The sequence below is a fragment of the Protopterus annectens genome, chromosome 4.part0 (assembly GCF_019279795.1).
Source record: "Protopterus annectens isolate FY-2018-M chromosome 4.part0, PAN1.0, whole genome shotgun sequence".
Lineage (NCBI taxonomy): Eukaryota > Metazoa > Chordata > Ceratodontiformes > Protopteridae > Protopterus > Protopterus annectens.
Window position 1 is genome coordinate 512,147,129 of NC_056733.1, and position 21,203 is coordinate 512,168,331.

Below are 21,203 nucleotides of genomic sequence, written 5' to 3' on the forward strand. Positions count from 1 at the left end.
AAGAAGATCAGATAAGCATGTCTGTCATGGTGGTTTACAGGTAGTGCCTTTATAAAAATTTTTCTTGCACAGATGCAGTTGCATGAAATCAGTGTTGTTGATTAACTGATTAGCTCTTTGCATAACTTGCCCGTTATTGTGACAGTAAGCTTGTATACAGTTATGCATTTTGCTTTTCATGTCGTGTCCATTAAGATTTATACAAAGCGTTATTAAAATGTTCTCATGGAAATACATGTATGTTTTTGAAAAATATCTGTTTATTTAATTGTGTTGATGGAGTGAGTCAGCTGTGCTAGATGTCCCTTTTCAGGGGAGAGGTGAGGTAATTATTACTCCATTGGTTCACAGTACAGGATGTACTTCAGTCAGGAACAAGAAAATGTAGTAGGGTTATGTTTTATCAGTATGTAATATAGTGTGACCATTTTTTTCTAGTAATATGGTGTGAATTCATCAAAAATATTACAGAGAATAGTAACATCCCAGGTGCTTGGAAAAATATAATCTGAAGTAGTTAACTTCATTTGATCAGCAACCTGTGGGTTACGGATCCGATACGGATCTGAGCCAGCAGCATATCAAGCTAAAGATCCGAGCTCCGAGCTCCACACCCTTACCCATACTACCCTGCAGCCTCCTTCCAATCCTCAGATCTCATTTGCCGCGGCTTTGCCAAGCATGGGATTTTACGAGCTCCAGGCGAGTGTAACTTTTTCTAGTAATCTTCTTAAAATATTTGGGTAGTATAGTGGTTGTGTGTGAGTAGTATTTTCTATTTCTTTTTTGATATATTAGTCCTATTCTTATGTAATCTATCCCCTTATCCTTGGTAATTTCTGTCTCCTAGTAGGCCCTTCTTCTCCGTTTAGGTGTGTGTGTGTGTGTGTGTGTGTGTGTGTGTGTGTGTGTGTGTGTGTGTGTGTGTGTGTGTGTGTGTGTGTGTGAAGGGTATGGCTGAAAGTCAGAAAACTACCTTTTCTAAATGTACTGAGTGTGGCCATAAGCTGTCACCAGCGGATAGTCATACTTAGTGCGTTCTTTGCTTGGGGGTTTCTCACCTTTCCTCATGCTGCCAGATCTGTGCAGCTTTTAACCCCCAGGCCTTGCGAGATAGAAAGAACAAGCTGATTTTGGTGGGTCTTCTACCCGCGGAATAGACGACTTCTTCCTCCTGCTCTCCCTCTGTAGTGACAACAGCGGCTGCAGTTGCCCAACCATCTGGCCCTCCTCCCCTGGCTGGGACTCACCCTCCCACCTCATCCCAGGGAGAGCGAGAGGAAAAAAGGATAGGAAAGAGAGAAGGGAGAGAGAGAAAGAAAGAGCGAGAGAGAGAAGCCACAAACGGCGGGCCGAATTGGACCCCTCGGCCCCTCCAGCTAAGGTTCTCTCCTCTCCATTAAAGGTTACCAAGCCTCCTTCCCCATGGCTCCGTTCCCCACGCTTCTCGCCGGAGGAGGAGGCCCGACCACCTTCGAGGTCATCGCGTCGGCCCTCCCGGACAGCTTTGGCAGCCTCTTCCAGATCTACTCGTAGCCTCTATGAGGCAGATATGGACTGGATGATGCGTCGCTTCCTGCAAACTCAGCTGCAGATGGGAGTGTTGCTGCCTCCCCCCCTCCGGGGGGGGGGAGTTTAGCTCCACTGTTTGCCCCAATAGCTCCTTCTCCGATCCACTACCGGATTTCGGATCCGAGGAGCCTCAGAGTCAGGGAGTCAGCGGCGAAGATTATTGTTACCTCAACGCCAACCATGCTCTCGAGCTTATCGGATCCCTTTTCGGATCAGAGCTCTCGGAGCTGAGAGCCGGGCATCAGATCTGAGGGGGTGAGTGTGTCTTCGGCTCCTTTGCGGTCGGAGCACACTGTCCACTCGGATCTGAGCACTTCGGCTCCGACACCGATCCATTTGTCGGATCCGAGGGTGCCGGCCACCTGTCTCTGAGAAGCCGGTTCCCCATCGGCATTCAACGTTGTGTAGAGGGTTCTCTCTAGAGGATCAAGACCCCTCACTCTTTCCTCGGGATCCGCCCCTGCTCCCGCACAGCTCGGTTTGTCCTCCATCATCCAGTCCCAGGGACAGCCTGCGTCGTTGACTCCCCAGCCAGTTCCCCTGGAGGAACATGAATCCATTGGTGAGCCCCCCTCGGACAGTCCCCCCAAGGAGATTCCTCACAAACACCTGTGCAAAAGGAGGCACTTGGACTCCCCTGAGTCCCTCACTGAGGATACTGATTTTGAGGAAGGGGAAGGTTCTCCCAAGTCACCCCCCGATGACGTCTCCTTCGGTGACATTATAGAAATGCTCCACCAAAGGGGGGGGGGGTGGTCTGCCAAAAAACCTTCCTCGGATGAGTCGGTATTCCTGGAGGCGTTCGACACAGGCCCATCTACCTCTTGGGTGTCCTTCCCAGCCGACCCCCTGGTCGACCTGATTACCACCAGGGCATGGAAGGAACCGGACACTGTAGAGCCGATCCCCAGGAGGCCCAACAAGATTCTGAGTCCCCCTGCAGACAAAGCTTCGTGGAGCAAGGGTGCCCCTGTAGATGCCATGGTGGTGGCAGCAGCCACCAAAAAGGAACTAGCTCAGGACAGTTCTTCAGTCCATCCCCCTGACAAGGAGTCTCAGGCAATGGACCGTATTGGAAAGCGGATGTTTGCTTCAGCTACCTTCTCTATTAAGGCGCTGAATTACTTGGCCCATGTAATCAGACTGCAGCAGTACCTGGTTAAAGAGTGCACTGAGTCTTCCCCCAGAGTCCATGTTGGCCGAGGATAAATGGACTTTCTCGGCTTGTATGGCCACTCTCAAATCAGTGTCTAATACGTCTATGCGGCTACTCTCCCACATCACGGAAGGAGCCACTAGAGCTAGCGGGTCTGGTATCGCCTTAAGGCATCATGCCTGGCTTTGGCTTTGTGATTTTTTCAGAACCTTTCAAGGCGTCCTTCACGAATGCTCCCTTTGACGGGTCTACCCTGTTCAGGAAGATCGTCCGCGAGACGCTGGTCCAGAGCGAGAAAGACGGGAAAACGCTGTCAGCCATCAGAATCCGCTTCTCTACCCCTCAAAGGTCCTTCTCCAAGAACCAGCGAGGGCAGAAGAAGATGTGGTTCCGGAAATCTCAACAGGCCCGGAACGCTCAGGACTCCTTCTCCCCCAGAGGCAGAGGGGGACAAGGTGGACTCCGGCCCAGAGGCAGAGGGGGTCCAAAGAACTTTGGATCACGGGAACCCTTTTCCGATCGACCTGCGCAGTAGCCCTGAGGGGTTGCCCGACTGCTCCTCTCTGGAGGCAGTCGGGGGGCGGTTTTCGGGGCACCTGGCTCAATGGGAGTCCATCACGACAGATCGCTGGGTGCTTCAGATAATATCCAGAGGCTATACAATCCCCTTCATAAACAAGGCCCCTTACTCAAAGCACCTCCCAGATGTCCCACCCACTCAAAGGGAGGTTGCGGCTTTGGAAATAGAAAAGCTGTTAGAAAAAAGAGCCATCCAGCATGTTCCCCCAGACCAGTCCGGATCAGGCATCTACTCCTGGTTCTTTCTGGTGCCAAAAAAGACGGGGGACTTGAGGCCGATTCTCGACCTGTCAACAATGAACCTTTTTGTTGCCAAGGAGAAATTCTGGATGGTCACGCTCCAATCCATCCTGCCCCTTTTGCAGGAGGAAGACTGGATGGGCTTCATAGACCTCAAGGATACATACTACCATATTCTCATGGACAGATGGTCCAGGAAGTTTCTCCGCTTTTGGTTAGGGGCCAGTCATTACCAGTTCAGGGTCCTACTCTTTGGTCTCACCACAGCCCCCAGGGTGTTCACCAAGGTCATGGCAGATGTAGCGGCCCACCTGAGGCTACAGGGCATACAGGTCTTCCCGTACCTAGACGACTGGCTCCTCACCGCCCCCACCAGGCATCTACTCTGTCTAGCCAGGGACTTCTTTATCATCCCAGTTGGGGATCACTATAAATGTCAAAAAGTCATTCCTCCAACCTGTTCAGGTTATAGACTTTATAGGGGCCAGGATAGATTCCCTTCAGGTCAAAGCTTTCCTAACGCCAGACAGGCTTCACAGCATGAACCTACATGTACTCGCTCTTCTTCAGTCTCCTGCTCCCCCAGCAGAGTTAGTCCTGAGAGCTTTGGGGTCCATGGCGGCAGCGATCAATTTGATCCCTTACGCTGGTTTGCACATGAGGGTGTTACAGTGGACTTTGCAAGTCCAGTGGTCCATTCTACACCATCTGCTAGACTTGCCGATTCCACTCAGCAGGATTTGCAGGAACTCCCTCATGTGGTGGCTCCAATCCCGAGCCCTTCGGGAAGGACGAACTTTTGTTATGCCCCTACCCCAGGCCACAGTGACCACGGATGCCTCCCGCCTAGGGTGGGGGGTGGGCATTGTGAGGGCAGGACTGTCCAAGGCACGTGGACTCAGACAGAGACCGTTCTGCATATAAATGTACTGAAGATGAGGGCGGTCCTTTTAGCGTTGCAGGCCCTTCATGCCTTCCTTCCTCCGGAGACTGTTGCAATCCAGTTAGACAATATGTCGGTGGTCTGGTATATCAACAAGCAGGGGTGAACCAGGTCTTACCCTCTTTTGCCGAGAAGCCATGAGAGTTTGGGAATGGGCAATCTCCACCAACCGCTTCCTGTTAGTGACGCACATTCCGGGTCGGTCCAACATTCTGGCGGACAAATTGAGCAGAACTATCCTCTCCCCCTACGAGTGGTCTCTGAAGTCTTCCGTAGCGGAACATATCTTCCTCAAGTGGGGTCAGCCTTGCTGCGATCTCTTCGCATCGCCTTCTAACGTAAAAAGTGCAGCGAGTTTTTCACTCTAATTCCTCCTTTAGGGGAAGCCCCCAGAGATGCTTTAGTCCATGCTTGGCCACCTGGTCTTCTTTATGCGTATCCACCACTTCCGCTGATGACAAAATTTTTGCAGAAAGCTCGTCGATTGGGGAGCAAGATTATCCTCATAACCCCATTCTGGCCTCGTCAAGTCTGGTTACCTTGCCTACGGTCTAATCTCATAGCGCCTCTCTGGATCTTGGATCCCATTCCGGATCTGATTTCTCACCCCTCAGGAATTACCCCTCTGAACCTGGACGAGCTCAAGCTCTCAGCTTGGCTGATCCAGTTCCCTTAGTTGCCAGCACTCCCGGTATCTCTTCCCTAGTCAAGTCCATTCTGGTGGCGGCGCATAAACCCTCTACCAGGAAGATTTACAATAGTAAATGGAAATGTTTTTCCATTTGGGCTTCACATAAGAACTTGGATCCTTTTACTGCTCCAATTCCAGCGGTTCTAGAATTCTTGTCTCATATTTTTCAGCAGGGGGCCAGTTCATCTACTGTAAAGGTTCAGCTGGCTGCTATTTCCCATTTCCATATTGGAGACAACTTTGGTTCTCTTGCTGCTGCCAGAATTTGTAAGGCCTTTCTAAAAGGTACATTTCTTCTGAGACCTCCTATTAGAAATTCATCCCCACCGTGGGATTTGACCTTGGTTCTTTAGGCGTTAGTCACGCCTCCATTTAAACCCGCAGCTTCCGTTGATCTGAAGTTCTTGTCATGGAAGATGGCCTTTTTGGTAGCCATTACCTCAGCCAGGAGAGAATCGGAGCTTCAGGCTCTTTCTATCAAACCTCCATACGTTGTATTTCACAAGGACAGGGTATCTCTCAGGACTAACCCCTCTTTTCTTCCCAAAGTTGCTTCTGAGATGAACATTTATCAATCCATTAATTTGCCGGTTTTCTTCCCCAATTACCAGAACAAAGGGGAGTACAAACTTCATTTACTGGATGTTCACAGACAGTTATGTTTTTATTTACACAGGACGGCTGTCTTCCATAAATCTGACCAACATTTTGTCTCCTTTGCAAAATCTTTTCTAGGGAAACCGATTTCTAAAGTGACTCTTGCCAGATGGATTTCGAGTTGTATTCTCTTAGCATATAGAGAATCTGGCTTGCCAGAACCAATGGGAGTTCATGCTCATTCTATGCGTTCTATGGCAACGTCTGCTGCATTCTGGTCTAGAGTTTCCCTGGATGACATTTGTTCAGTGGCTACCTGGGTGTCCTCTCACACCTTTATTTCTCATTATAAGCTAGATTTGGTGTCTAGAGGAGGGGCTGCTTTTGGCTCTGCAGTGCTCCGGAATATTCTTCCTTGAAGGCCTCCAAAGATTTTGGGTAGATGGGGACTCTATCCCACAGGTTGCTGATCAAATGAAGTTAACTACTTCAGATAAAGAAGTTATGTACTCACCATAACGTTCCATCTGAGTAGGTAACTTCATTTGTCAGCAACCGTCCCTCCCTCCTTCCCCCTAACCTGAATAGTTATTTAGCTGAACTCGAGGTTTAGATGCTCAAGTTTTGTTTTGTCTCTGAGTCAGGTCTTCTCAGGTTGTTAGTTTGTTTTGTTGTTTGTGCAGGTGGCAAACGCGATCTGAGGATTGGAAGGAGGTTGCAGGGTAGTATGGGTAAGGGGGTGGAGCTTGGAGCTCAGATCTTTAGCTTGGTATGCTGCCAGCTCGGATCCGTAACCCACAGGTTGCTGACAAATGAAGTTACCTACTCAGATGGAACGTTATGGTGAGCACATAACTTCTTTTTTCACTTCAAATCAATAAACCAGCATTCTGGTGTGATAAAAACAAACTTTTATTCCCTTGTGCTGTTGAAAAAGGAAGATAAACTGATTTTGCTAATATAAGCTTCTTCAATATCTAAACAAATGAAGCAAATGGTTTCTTTTATATGACACCCCAAATCATGTGATAAACACCAATAGCATACTATACTATACTTTTTTGTCAGTCACTCTAATTGTAGACATTTTTTTAGGAGGGGAAACCATTATGCAATTGAGATATGTACACCTTTATTATGCAAAGATGTTTGTTGTGTATATTTAGCCATTTCATTTTAAAATTTTGCCCATTCTTCAGGTGTTCCAGTTGAAAGTCTCCGCCTTCGGTTTGCATTGCTTCAGTCTCTTAACAATACATTGGAATCATTCTTTCTGCCACTGGTGGAATTGAGACAGACTGATATGTATACAAACAGCATTGCTGCATTATTACGGGAAGCAAAAGGTTGGTATGGAGTTAAATTTAATGTTGCTTCTGAATTTTGCAAACCATCCTGGAACTATTGTATCATTTTATTATGTCTGTTCTGGCAACTGGATCATGTACTGTTTTTACTGATGTACTGCTCATTGAACATGCCGTAATTTTATATATATATATATATATATATATATATATATATATATATATATATATATATATATATATATATATATATATATATATCCTGCATGCCTGTTTTGTGACCCTGGTCATACCTGAAAAGAGACTGTGGACCAGTTAGTTTACCGGGTTAAATATGTATCTACTTTGGGTATCTGCTAATATTTTTCTGCTGGAGCCTTCCTATGTTAACATCAGCCATCCATATTAGCTACCTGTAAAGAATGATGGTAGTTCCTATGTTGTCCTCACTTGATCTGCATTCATTGGTTTGTCAGTCTGTTCTCCTATTCATTTTTCAGTATAATTCAGAAGTATTATTTGTTTGCTCCTTTTTCTTTTCTTTCATTTGGAGTGTGTATGTTTATTCTTTTCATTAAAACAAGTTATTCTTGTGGTCATCAAGTCACAGGTTGTCAGTATTATCAGAGGTCCCGTAGCACTTGGAAACAGTGTTGAATATGAAGAATCATCCTGTTTCTTACTAGAAAACAGGTCCCCTGGTATTATGGGATTGTTACTTTCCTGAAAAGAAAATCACTGGCTCACAAGAATGACACAAACTTTCAGTACTGTGGCTTGACCTATTTCTGTGGCCACTGTTAGATTCCACCTTTTGGGGTATCTTTTCAGCCACTATTCTTCTTTTTGCCATTGTAATGCTCAGTTAGTCCGGATATGCTGCCACAGTTCATATAGTTAATAATGTTGGATAATTATACAGTATCACAGACAAAATCTAGCTTTATCCTCAGAAATTACTTTTTAGCTTATTTTTACCAGCCAGAAATAATTCCAAGGTCATAGGCTAACTATTGCTTCAAGGCTGTAAATTATTAAATAAATTGCTTAAATAAACAATCCAGAGGAAAAAAATGCATCTGTTAATTAAGCCTGTTAACAGTACTGCAAGGTATATGCTTGTTATAAATGCTTATATAATCTTAGAGCAAATTATGTGTAGTAGAGGTAGTACTGTAATTTATTGTAATGTGTCATACTTTGCCCATAATACATAGCACATTTAATGCAGAGCAGCACTACACTCTCAAAAAAAATATATAAAAAACATAGCCATTGTGAATACTTTTCTTTAAGGTGGTCTTAGGTGGAGTGTTTACAACCAGAAATTAGTTCACCAGTCCGTAATCACTTTTGACTTTATAAAACAAATCATTGTCTGCATTGGAGATGTGCCCGTAAGAGAGATGCCATCCTTCTCACTGTTCATTCTTTCCACTAGTTGTGATCAGTAAAAGGCCCCACTAGTTGAGATTATCGACAGATATTTGCTTTGCTTTTTGATCCTGTTTGATTGCAGTCAGCAACTTCACTCAAACACAGTGATTTTAAATTTTCTTACCATGTTAGGATAAAGGAACTCCTAGCCAGTGATCTGGTATTGAGAATTCAGTCTTTCTCATGCTGCCAAGTCCCTCTCCCATACTCTTAGTGCTCTTGAAATTTTGCTGTGTGCTAAAGATGGTCTTATCTTCAAAATGGCCCTTGTATTTTCCAAGAGATTTTTATTCTATATGCCTGCTAAGAAATCCTTTCCACTGCTATAATTTTCAGTGGTATTCTGTTTCTGGCTGTATTGCATGCGAGTTCAAGATCAGTGGATTCCAGTTTTCTTTTTTTTTTTTCATAGCATTTATGTTTCTAAGTTCCTCTTCTCACTGTTAAGTCTTGCCTTTCCCAAGCATCTGCTATGTTTTCTTTTTCTTGTAGTTCAAGGCTTTGTTAGATCATGGAATACGTACAGAAATATGACATTCTAACAAACAGCATGGCTTCAGCCCCAGATTTAGTACACTAACTGACATTTACAATAACTTGGAAAAAAGGTCAGTTAACTGGAGATATTTTTGTTGATCTGAAAAGGGCCTTTCTTGCAGTCATTCACATCATTATTCTGCAAAAAATGTGGTATTGTATCTTCTCTTCTAAGTCTGAAATGTGCACCAGGTTTTCATGTTATCTTGCAAGTAGGGTTTTCACCATTTCAGCAAACAATGTAAATACTACATTTTTCCTTATTCATAAATGACCTACACTGGCAACTGCAGCACTACTCTTTACTGAGGTGACATTGTTACAAGTTTAATTAGAACCTCTTCCAAGGCAATCATTACCTTCTTATAGAATGACCTAGCACTACTTTGGAACTGGCTTCAAAAAGCAGCCTTTCGTTGAATACCCCAAAATAAACAGTTGCTACTAGGTATACCTCAAAGGCTCACAAATGCAGAGCAAAACATTGCTAGACTCATGGACATAAGTTGCCTGTGGTAGCAAAACATAAATATTTAAATGTGACATGATCAGAACCTTATATAAGTTCCACATATTGAGACAGTGTCAAAAAGTGCTAACTCAACTGAAAGTTGCTTATAGAATTTCATTAAAGAGACTGCTATTGCAAGTAATGCTGTGATACCTAAATTAGAATGTGCATTATTAGTCACAACTCTCCTGCCAATGCAGAATTCTATGTTGTGTCTTTCGGCTTATCCCGGTTAGGGGTCGCCACAGCGGAACTCCGGTCCGCTAATGTTTGGTAGTGGATTTTTACGTGCCGAGTTACCAGCCCTGATGCACAACCTTCAACGAAGGCACGCCCATTCACGCATGCCACCACACAGAAGACGCTCTAGCTGAGAATCCAATGGGAGAACGTCTTGCTGTGAGGCGACAACACTACCGCAGCACCACTACTGTCTATAGTTTACAAAAAAAAAAAAAAAAATGAAAATAAAATACTTTAGCCCATGCACAGGGCACCACTGAAAAAACATGCTGAGTTACCAGCCTTGACGCACAACCTTCAATGAAGGCACGCCCATTCACGCATGCCTCCACACAGAAGATGCTCTAGCTGAGAATCCAATGGGACAATGTCTTGCTGTGAGGCGACAACGCTACCGCAGCACCACTACCGTCTGTAGTTTGCAAAAAAAAAAAAAAATTAAAATAAAATACTTTATCCCAAGCACAGGGCACCATTGAAAAATAAGAAGTAACAGTAACTGACTTGCAATAGCTGCTAGATCCAACTTTCTGTTAAATATTATAACCTTTAAAGCAATTCAAGTATGGAGTAGCATTTACTCACTTAGAAGTTTGTCCAGCACAATGTTTCTGATACCCTGTTTTACATTAGCATCTGCGGTGGTGGTGCTGCGGTAGTGTTGTCGCCTCACAGTAACACGCTGTCCGGTTCGATTGTCAGCTAGAGCGTCTTCTGCGTGGAGACATGCATGAATGGGCGTACCTTTGTTGAAGGCTGTGCGTCAGGGCTGGCAACTTGACACGTAAAAATCAACTGCCAATCATTAGTGGACTGGAGTTCCGCTGTGGCAACCCCTAACCGGGAAAAGCCGAAAGACACAACAACTGGCCAAAGAAACATTTGTCATAATTGCCCCCCCACCCCGCCAAAAAAAAAAAAACAGTGAGAGGCAAATTCTGCAAAATGCCTAATGGAGCACTTAGTAGAACAGTATAGATGAGTATGCTTTCAGTCTGTAGAATAGGTTATGCTATTTAGGAGACTTTGACATATTACATGTTGTTCTAAATGTACTAATTTCAGATTTGTTAGCTAGATTATCTTTGCCAGTTGTAATGGAACTAATGCTGCTGTTATGTATAGTTGTCAGTTATACTGATCTGTTATTGGTATCCCCTGTTCAGAAAATTTTCCTCATTGTGAAGTATTGCCATAAATGCTCAGGATGTGTTAAAAAAGGATCCCTGGACCAGCATATCAACACTGTTAATAAATTAATAAGGGGTTGTTGCGGTTATGGATAACTCATTTAAAGAGTTTAAGAAATATAAATGTGGAAATAAGGTGGTTGTGTGTTTTGGTGAGGAATTTTTTTGCACGATTGTGAGATCTGTACAGGTTTTGAGTCTTCCAATATCAGGAATAAGAAAGCCAGATTAAGTTTAAAGAAGATGAAGGTTAGTTCTTCTGCTTCCATTCAACCATCTTCTTCTTCATCAAGGTTAACCTCTTCTTAAATTTCTGTTGTCTCTCAGGGCATGGATAATAAGCAAAAGGCACCCCAGATGTTGTGTCATCTTCCTTAGGGCCAGGCTCCAAATGTCTGAGGTTTGTCAGTACCCCTTCCATTCTAGTGTTGCTGAAGTTGCAGTGGTGGTAGTTTCTGAAGAACCTCCCACGTCCTATCCCCCAGATGCAAAGTCACTTGATCTGTTTATATACTTTCAGAGGCTGAAATGATAAAAATATTGGTCACTCATCATTTTTTCAGGTAAGCCATTTCATATAGGAGCATTTAAGATGATTCGGCTTCCTGAAAAAAAAATGTGGCAGGCTTTTCTGACTGTGCAGCACATGTTGTCCCAGATGTCTTCCCCCACTAACATTTAGGAGAGCGGAGCACCTTATTTGCATAATTTTACTGCCTGATCTCTATTTTTCTCTTCACTGGGCCCACTTTGGGCTACTTTTGTGCAGAGGCCATAGTTAAATCTGCTTTGGGTAACATCATCAAAGGTGCCCTTCATTGCTGACTGTTATTTCTCTGTCAGGAGTATTGCAGCCTTTAGCATCAATGTCTGGTTTCTTGATGATCTCACTTTTTGACATCAGGGCTTCCTTCATCCCGTTAGGTGGAATCTGATCATTTGACGTAGGCATCATTCTTTTACCTTTTTGCAGCTGACCACATTATCACCAGGGTCGCATTTCAGACAATGTCATTGATGCCCTTGAGCTGGGTTTCAGGCATACTGGGTCACTGACCTCTTCTGTCAGATCCAAGACATCTGGTTTGGGCTTGGAGCCTTCACCTTTCCCTTCATCCCATGGCAGTTATGTTCATCCCAGTGCAAGGTCCTCTGGATGTACTTTCCTTGATGTTTGTTCCTACTGTGGTCTCAGTCCAAGATGCATTTGTATGCTGCCTCTGTCTCCCATCCTCAGAATTAAGGCTGTGAGCTCTGAAAGAACTGCTATATCTCTTGGCGAGGTCCATTCTGCTTACCACAAGAGTAATTTGTGGCTACCCAACCAATTGTTAAGACAGAACTTGAAGGAGGCCATTATGCTACATTGTTTGACATGCAAGCGAAGCTTGTGCCATAGGTAGAGGATTCAGTGGGTTAGGAGCTTCTGTCTCCTAGATGTCCTGTTTATGTTGTCATGAAGTTTGAGCTCTTTGGAGAGAGACTTTTTAGTATTACATGTATTTCTGAAGTGGAGGAGGTCTTCTAAGGCGGAATCTTTTGTAACCCATATGGTGAGGCAGAGATCCCCATGTAGGAGGTGGTACAAGATACAGAAAAGTGAGAGAGTCTTTATTCTGTACAGGTAGTTAAGTGAAACGGCCTCCAAGACTCCTCTGTCCTTTTTCCTTATTTCTTCTGACCCCCAAATCCTTAGAGGTGGTCAAACTGTGCAAAACCAAAGTCAGTCATATAGCTTCATTTGGCGCTAGCAAGTCTGGTTCCCCCTCTTGTAGCCTCAGCTTTTGGAGCAGCCTCCTCACCTGCATTCCTTCAGATCCCTCCTGATGCATCTATCTGACAAGCCTTTCATTGCCATTTACTCTGTATGGTTGGCTGCATTTTATTTGTTATAATATTGAATTATCACTTGTGACACAGGAAAATTTACATGTATATAAAAGTAATCAAACTGTGTCTTCACAAACATTATACTTCACATATATTGCTATATATCATATAACCTAAGGAACATTACATAAATTATTCAGTTCCTGACCCTTTTTTAAACAAGAAACATCTTTATTAAACCATCGCTTACGACATAAGCAATCATACATTTACGTAAATGAAAACAAACCACACCGACACAATCCTAGTTGAAAGCATTTTACATCACAAACCAAACTGACACACTCCCAGTTGCAAACATTACACATCACTTATAGTCTACCCAATCATTTTCAATCAGATAGTACATAGCTCATTTAAATCCTGCCTTCTTTTAAACCTCATTCCTCCCTGTATGCATTGTTCTCACAATTCCCATTTTTTCCTGTGTAGTTTGCTCCTACCCTTTTCTGAAGATCTCATTTCCAGTTGTTTTATCTCTGTTACTATATTCACTACTTCTAATATAGTTGCTTTAGATTTTGATTTCCCATTTTCTAGCAATTGCTTTTTTCGCCGCCACCATAATTAGATAAAACAAGGCCTTACCATGTCTAGGCAATTCTGATTTTGTATTAAAGCTAAGAAAAATCATCTTTCTCGTCACACCAATCTGATTACCAAGCATCTCCAACAGTGCATCCCACAGGGAATCCATAAAGTCCACTAATCCACTGCACTCCCAGAAAATACGTTCACAATTACCTCTTTCTTCCCCATCAAACCTCCAACATCTGCTGTCTACCTGAGGAAAAATTCTCTGGAGTCTACTTGGGGTATAAAATGTCTATGTAAACATTTCCAAGCAAAAATCCTAAATCTTCTAGATTTTGTTGCATATTTGGGAGACAAACATATATCCTCCCATTGTTTCTTTGTGAATTGCTTATCCAGTTTTTCTTTCCAATCCTGTCTAACCTCCTCTGATTGATTCTTATACTTATCAGGCAATATTGTATATGCTGTACTAATTATTGCTTTTTCAATGGCAGCTTCTGTTCTAGATTCTACTAAAAACTCTACTAGTGCTGGTCCTTCGTTTAGGACCCCCCCCCCTTTTTTTTCTTTCTCTTTGCCTATACTCTGATTTCAATCCTTGATAAGGAAGGCAGTCTAGCCTGCAGTCCATATAAATTCTTGACCTCTTCCCATTTAATTACCTTTCCCTCTCTAGTTATTTGCTCCCAATACATTGGTTCCTTTGCCAGTTTTCTCCAGTAAATTCCAGCCCCCTGTTGCTTGTTGTCTGTATCCCTAATTGCAGTCATCCCTATCAGCAGAATCTCCTTTTTGCATTCCTGTGTTAGTTTAGTTCTTAGAATACTTTCTGCTACTTTATGGATATAATATTCTGTATGATTATTGTTATTCTCTTTAAAGACCTGCATCCAAAATCCCAATCTGTCCTTGTTTCTTGAGCTCCCCCCATTTCAGTATCATTCCTTTCCACTTTGAATTATAGTTTTTCTGCTTGTGCTATGTATAGGAACCTTAACTATGTAGCACTGGAATACCTCTTCAAATTGGGTAATCCCAATCTGCCCTGTTCTGCTGGAAGAATCATCTTATTTCACTTGACTCTTGCTGTCTCCCCATCCCATATAAAGTCCTTCAGCTCTTTATTAATTGTTGTCCACAACTTCTCCTTTGGTTGATAAAAATATGCCTGAACTGTGTATAACACTTATTCTTCTTCTTTCTACTTTTTCCCGTTTAGAGGTCGCCACAGAGGATCACCTGTCCGCTCATGATTGGCAATGGAGTTTTACGGTGTCGAGTTGCCAGCCCGGCACCCAACCTTCCACAGAAGGCACGCACGCACTCACACCTAGGGCCAATTTAGAGTATCCATTCCACCTACAGCATGTCTTTGGGATGTGGGAGGAAATCCACATGAACACAGGGAGGACATGCAGACTCCGCACAGAAGGCACCCCAGCTGGACTAAAAACATTTTGACTGCTTGCATCTTGCTGTCCATATCCATATAACAAAGTTTCTGTTTTCTCAGTTTTTCTATTATCTTTTTCGTCTCTTCCCACATCTCCTTATTTGCTACACCAGAATCATTTTTAATCCACCCTCCTAAATACTTCATTTTATCATGTCCCCATAAATACAGATATTGCTGAACCAGTTTGTGTGTGGGTACATAATTTACTGCTATTGCCTTCATTTTAGCTTAATTAATTTTGTATCCCAAAAAGATTTGAAACTGTCTCAAAATGTTCCACAACACTGTATATCTCTTTCTGATTTTGTCACATATAAAATAATATCATCTGCAAATAGATCCAGCTTTTCCTGACTACCATACCAATTATATCCTTGAATTTCTGAGCCCCTTATTTTCTTTGCCAATGGTTCTAAATATAATGCAAATAACAAAGGTGATAGAGAACAGCCTAGCTTGGTTCCTCTTCTCAAGCAGAGATTATCAGCAAAGACCCCACACCCTTTAATTTTCACCTCTGATCACTCATATGTCCTCCAAATTAACCTTAATAATTTTATCAGGGAATGCTTCCATTGCTCCGCTCATGAATTCCCAGCTTACTCTGTCAAATGCTTTCTCTGCATTAAGGCCTACCAACAACAGTGGTATTTTCTTACATTCTGCTTCGCTCTGGATCATCAATGTTCTGTTAATATTTTTTTTTCTTTCCAAGCACCTTTATTGAATTATCATTTGTGATATAGGCAAATTTACGTTCATATAAAAGTAATCAAAGTACATTAACATAACAGACATTATACTTTACATATACTGCTGTGTATCATACAGCCTTAGCAACATTACATAAATTAGTATATTTCTGCCTTTTTTAAGCAAGAAACATCAATCGTAAACCATCACTTACTATAAAAGCAATCAGTTATATAAATGAAAACAAGCCACATCAACACAATCCTAGTTGCAAGCATTTTACATCACAAACCATACTGACACATTCTCAGTTGCAGACATTTATGCATCTCTTATAATCTACCAGCCTTTCTCACTCAGACATGACACAGCTTATGTAAGTCCTGGTGCCTTTTAAACCTTATTCCTCCCTTGTATGTATTGTTCCCACAATTCCCATTTTTTCCTATGTAGTTGTTTCCTACCCTTTTCTAAAAATCTGAATTCCAGTTGGTTTATCTCTGTTACTGTATTTACTTCTTCCAGAATAATAGGTTTAGATTTTGATTTCCATTTTCTGGTAACTGCATTTTTTTGCAGCCACCATTATTAGACACAGCAAGGCTTTGCCATGCCTAGGCAATTCCGATTCTGTATGATAGCTCAGAAGAATCATCTCCCTCGTCAGACCAATCTGCCCACCTAGTATCTCCGACAGTGCATCCCGCAGGGAATCCTTAAAGTCCGGCAACTCGCTGCCCACTTACTATTTCTTCCCGTTCACACCTCCAACATTTGCTGTCTGCTTCAGGAAAAATTCCCTGGAGTCTACTTAGGGTATAAAAATATTGATGTAAACATTTCCTGGCAAAAATCGTAAATCTTCTAGATTTTGTTGCATATTTGGGAGACTTACATATATCCTCCCATTGTTTCTTTGTGAGTTGCTTATCCAGTCTCTCTTCCCATTCCTTTCTAACATCCTCTGATTGATTCTTATAGTTATAGTGCAATATTTTATATGCTGTACTAATTATTCCATTTTTAATGGCAGCTTCTGTTCTAGATTCCATTAAAAACTCTGCCAGTGCTGGTCTTTCATTTAGGACCCACCTATTTCTTTCTCTTTGCCTATACTCTGATAACAATCCCTGATAGGGAAAGCTATCTCTAACCTGCAGTCCAAATAAATTCTTGGCATCTTCCCATTCTGTCATCTTTCCCTCTGTAGTTATTTTCCTCCCGATATCTTCGTTCCTTTGCCAGTTTTCTCCATTAAATTCCAGCCACCTCTTGCCTATTGTCTGTATCCTTAATTGCAGTCATTCCTATTGGCAGAATATTTTTTCTCCATTCCCATATTGTTTTAGTTATTATAATATTTTCTGCTACTTTATGAATATAATATTCTGTATGATTATTGTTATTCTCCTTAAAAGCCTGCATCCAGAATCCTAGTTTTGCCTTGTTTCTTGAGCTTTGCCCCTGTTTCAACATAATCCCTTTCCACTTTGAATTATAGTTTTCTGCTTGTGCTATGTATAGGAGTGTTAAACTGTGTAGCTCTGAAGTACTCTTTCAAATTGGGTAATCCCAGTCTGCCCTGTTCTTCTAGAAGAATCATCTTATCCCACTTCACTCTTTCTGTCTTCCTCTACCATGTAAAGTCCTTCAGCTCTTTATTAATTGCTATCCGCAACTTCTCTGGTTGATAAAAATATGGCTGCCCTGTGTATAAGACTAAAGGGACTAAAAAAAGTTTAACTGCTTGTATTTTACCATCCATATCCATATAACAAAGCTTTCATCTTCTCAGTTTTTGCATTATCCTTTGTTTAGTCTCTTCCCACATATTCTTAGCTGCCACACTAGAGTATGTTTTCCATGAAACCTTTGTTTTATCTTCATTAATTTTATACCCTGAAAAAAACCAGAACTTTATCAGAATGTTCCATATCACTAAGATGTATTTTTCTGGTCCTGTAAGATACAGAATAATATCTACAACTAAAACCAACTTTTCTTGAACACTGTACAATTATATCCTTGAATTTCTGAGTCTCTTAATTTATTTGCCAGTGGTTCTAAATATAATGCAAGTATCAAAGGATAAAAAGGTCACCCCTGCCTGGTTCCTCTGTTTGGACACAACTTATCAGAGAGATTTTGCCTGTGATCCCTCACAATTCCTCCTAATGAATCTTAATTTATCGGGAAATACAAATGCTTCTATTGCCTTACTCATAAAATCCGAGCTTACTCTGTCAAATGCTTTCTCTGCATCAAGGCTCAACAACAGCAGTGGTATTTTCAAAATAATGAAATCACCACAATGCCCACTACTCCAAGAAAACCAGTTTTATTAAAGGTTATTCACCATTGAAAACATTAAAGCTGAACCTAGCGCTTTCACCTAAAAAACATAAAGGCATCATAAGAGTCAACTTCATACAAATACATTCATGTGATTTAATGTTATATAAGGGGCAAGGCATTTGTAAGAAGTTAACTGATGATTTGCAGCAGTGGTATTTTCTTCCATTCTGCTTTCTTCTAGTTCGTCTTTGTTCCATTAATGTTGTCAAATGTTTGCCTCCCCTTCACAAAACCACATTGATCCATAGCTATTAATTTGGCATCACCTTTGCCATTCATTTAGCCATTATAGACAGAAGCACTTTATAATCGTGATCTAAAATTGAAATGGGCCCATATAAAGCTGGATCTGATGGATCTTTAATGTCTTTAGCTATTACAGCCACCACATCTTTTTTTCCAGCATGTTGGTTCTTCCCCTCCTTTAAAATACTATTAAATAAAATCTTCCAGATCTTTATCACTTTCTTCCCTCCTAACTTCCAAACTTTCCTGCTGACTGGTTACACATCACCATTTTTATCTCATCTCCTTCTGTCTTAACTCTTAATTGTTGTGCCTCATCCACCTCTAGCCTCGGCATATTTAAGTTTTCCATAAATATTTCCTTTTGTGCTTTTTCTTGATTTCCTCACTTTTCTGCTTTGCACAAATGTTCATAAAATTTCCACAATATCTCTAATACCTTTATAGGATCTCTTGTTATTTTTTGTCTTATAGGCTTCCTGTGTTTGGTAACTGTTACCTAAGTCATGGCAAACGTTTTTGTGCTCTGGAGTTATCAAAAACAGTTGCTTAACAGCAATTTTTCTATATTCTTGCATATTACCGAGGTACTCCCTTACTTTCTGTTTAGCACTCTGCATTTACACCTCCTCTTGTTCTGTGACATTCCCCTTATTCTGTAGTACATTAACCTTTATCAGTCCCTCAAAATAACTGTTGTTACTTCTTAACCAAATCACTTTTTCAGTTATTTTTAAACTTCATATGCATTTTATCCCACTCACTAGCTGTAATATTGTGAGGATTTTCTATTTTCCCTGATAACGCCTACATAATTTCCACTACTCATTGATTACATTCCTCTCTTTTTAACAAGTAGGTGGGGAAGTGCTAGTGTGTTATTTTACTTGATTACCCTGCATTTTTATCTTAGTAATTATTGGTGCATGATCTGAAATAGTTATTGGATGTGTGCCAAAGTCCCCAATTTAAATGCACATGTTCCTGTGAAATTTCTACCTAGTCTCTCCCAAATATCATAACTCTAGGAATTATATTTACATTCTTTCTGAGTTCCTACTACTGAATTCATCTCCTTCATACCAAATATTTTCATTTTTTTTTCAGAAATCGACACTGTCTCATTATATTTTCCCTTCTAGGCCCCCAGATATGTCTTCATTGTTACAAAGCAAATTCTAGTACCATCTGTAAGTAATATTCTCTGCTGAAAGCTGATTATATCTCCCAAAAATTTTAAACTCCATGATAACAGTTTTAGGTGGAATATAAATACATGCCAGAGTAATAGTCATCCCTTGCCAGCAGCCTCTTACTACCACAAATCTGCTATTATCTTTTTCATCTTCTATCACTATTGTATCTCCTCTAGCAATTAATACAGGTACCACTCTTTTCCTTTGTTCCTGATATTCTGTAGAATATCCATCCTTAAGTCCTTTCTTTATCAAATTCACATCCTCCTTTCTTTCCATATGTGTCTCCTGTAATTAAATATTTTGTCCTTTTTGTCTATACCTGTGAGACCATTCACATTTCAAAATATTAAGGAAATTGTTGCTATTGTGGTAATGTCATTATTCCCACCTATTATATAAGGTAGCCTTTTTAAATTACTCTTTCCAACTTTTGTGATACATGCATCCGCTAATGTTTGGCAGGTTAATCCAATGTACATTTTTTCCTTATCAATTTTGGTACACGTCACATTTTACAAGACTTTCTTTTTAATAAAAACCCTCACCCACCCCAGAACCTGTTAACTATAGAAACACAAATAGGTATGTGCATCTTCAGATCTTGAAGTTTATTCCTCCTAATACGAACATTTGTCCCAAATAGGCAGCTGCTAACACAGGCCTTAATTAACGTGAAATTGAGGTTATCCATGGTAAGACCCATGTTATTGCCTGTGCTTCTACTTACACTAATTGGTGTCTGTTCATTTTTTGTTTTTATTCCCCTCCCAGATGTGAAAACAGCTGCATGCTTTCAGAAAACATTAACTTTTAGCCTTGAAGAAACCAGTTTTCTGGCTTTTATTGTCCTGTTATCAGTCTGTCACCATGGAAACATAAGATAAAAATGTACCCACTGTTACATCCTTTTCATTATATTCACCGTTCTCATATTTACATATTTCCACTTAAAATTATATTAAGCCAATGGTCTTAATCCAGACAATCACCTATGCAAATGTAAGAGAAAAAAAATAACAGCTCTATATATATAATGATCTATGTACTTTTTCAACCCATCCCCCACCTCAGTAGACAAAGATTACAGCCTATTAACTTTAACATGCTTTTGTCTAGCTTTTCTTCTCTTTTGCATTGTAATACCCACATTTGTTAATAGCAAAAAAAGAAGAAAAATGGGACATCTGTTTCTTTTACTAACTTTGTCACATATAAGAGCAGCTAAAATACTTTATTATAAGTCATGCCATTTACATTGTGAAAAATTTTGCAGAAATAATGGTAAGAACAGAAATAGTTTTACTTGCATTACATTTTTCCTCCTCCTTCCCCTCCCCTTAATTTCCCTTAAACATTAATGACATGAAGTGAGGCAAATGCTTTTTAGTTCCCCACATATTTAACAAAGGAATCAAATGTTCGCTTTTTTCACTTTATACAGCCATATTTCACAAATGCAATTGATGCTTTGCAGTTTCACATTTATTCACTAATTTTCATGTTGTTATTCGTCTTGCTCATCTCTGTCTCCCAACTCCAAATTCTGGATTGATTCTTTGGCACTCCCAGTTCTTCTGGTCAACTCCTATGCTTTTCTCTGTCTCTCAAGCATTTTCCTTTGGAACAGTGGAAAAGGTTTCACTGGCTAATTCTCTCAGTATGCTTTATTATCAGAAGAATGAGAAGCAGAGTCCCCTTCAACTTGTTGGCTCATTTTTTCGTTTGACAATCTTCTGTATTTCCTCCTTTGCCTGTTCTGCATCCAAAAATGACTGATCCTCCAGGAAAAAATATTGTGAAGATAGCTGGATACAACAGCTTGAA

General features: G+C 41.1%; 1 protein-coding gene across 2 annotated transcripts in view; it reads left to right on the forward strand.

Moving 5' to 3' along the window:
• HECTD4 (HECT domain E3 ubiquitin protein ligase 4) overlaps positions 1–21,203 on the forward strand; it is a 5,422,508-nt gene that overhangs the window by 5,090,960 nt on the left and 310,345 nt on the right. For both annotated transcript variants that reach the window (XM_044068422.1, XM_044068423.1), the window contains exon 68: positions 6,978–7,124. In XM_044068422.1, coding sequence (XP_043924357.1) covers positions 6,978–7,124 — 147 coding nt within the window. The remainder of the gene's footprint in view (positions 1–6,977; positions 7,125–21,203) is intronic.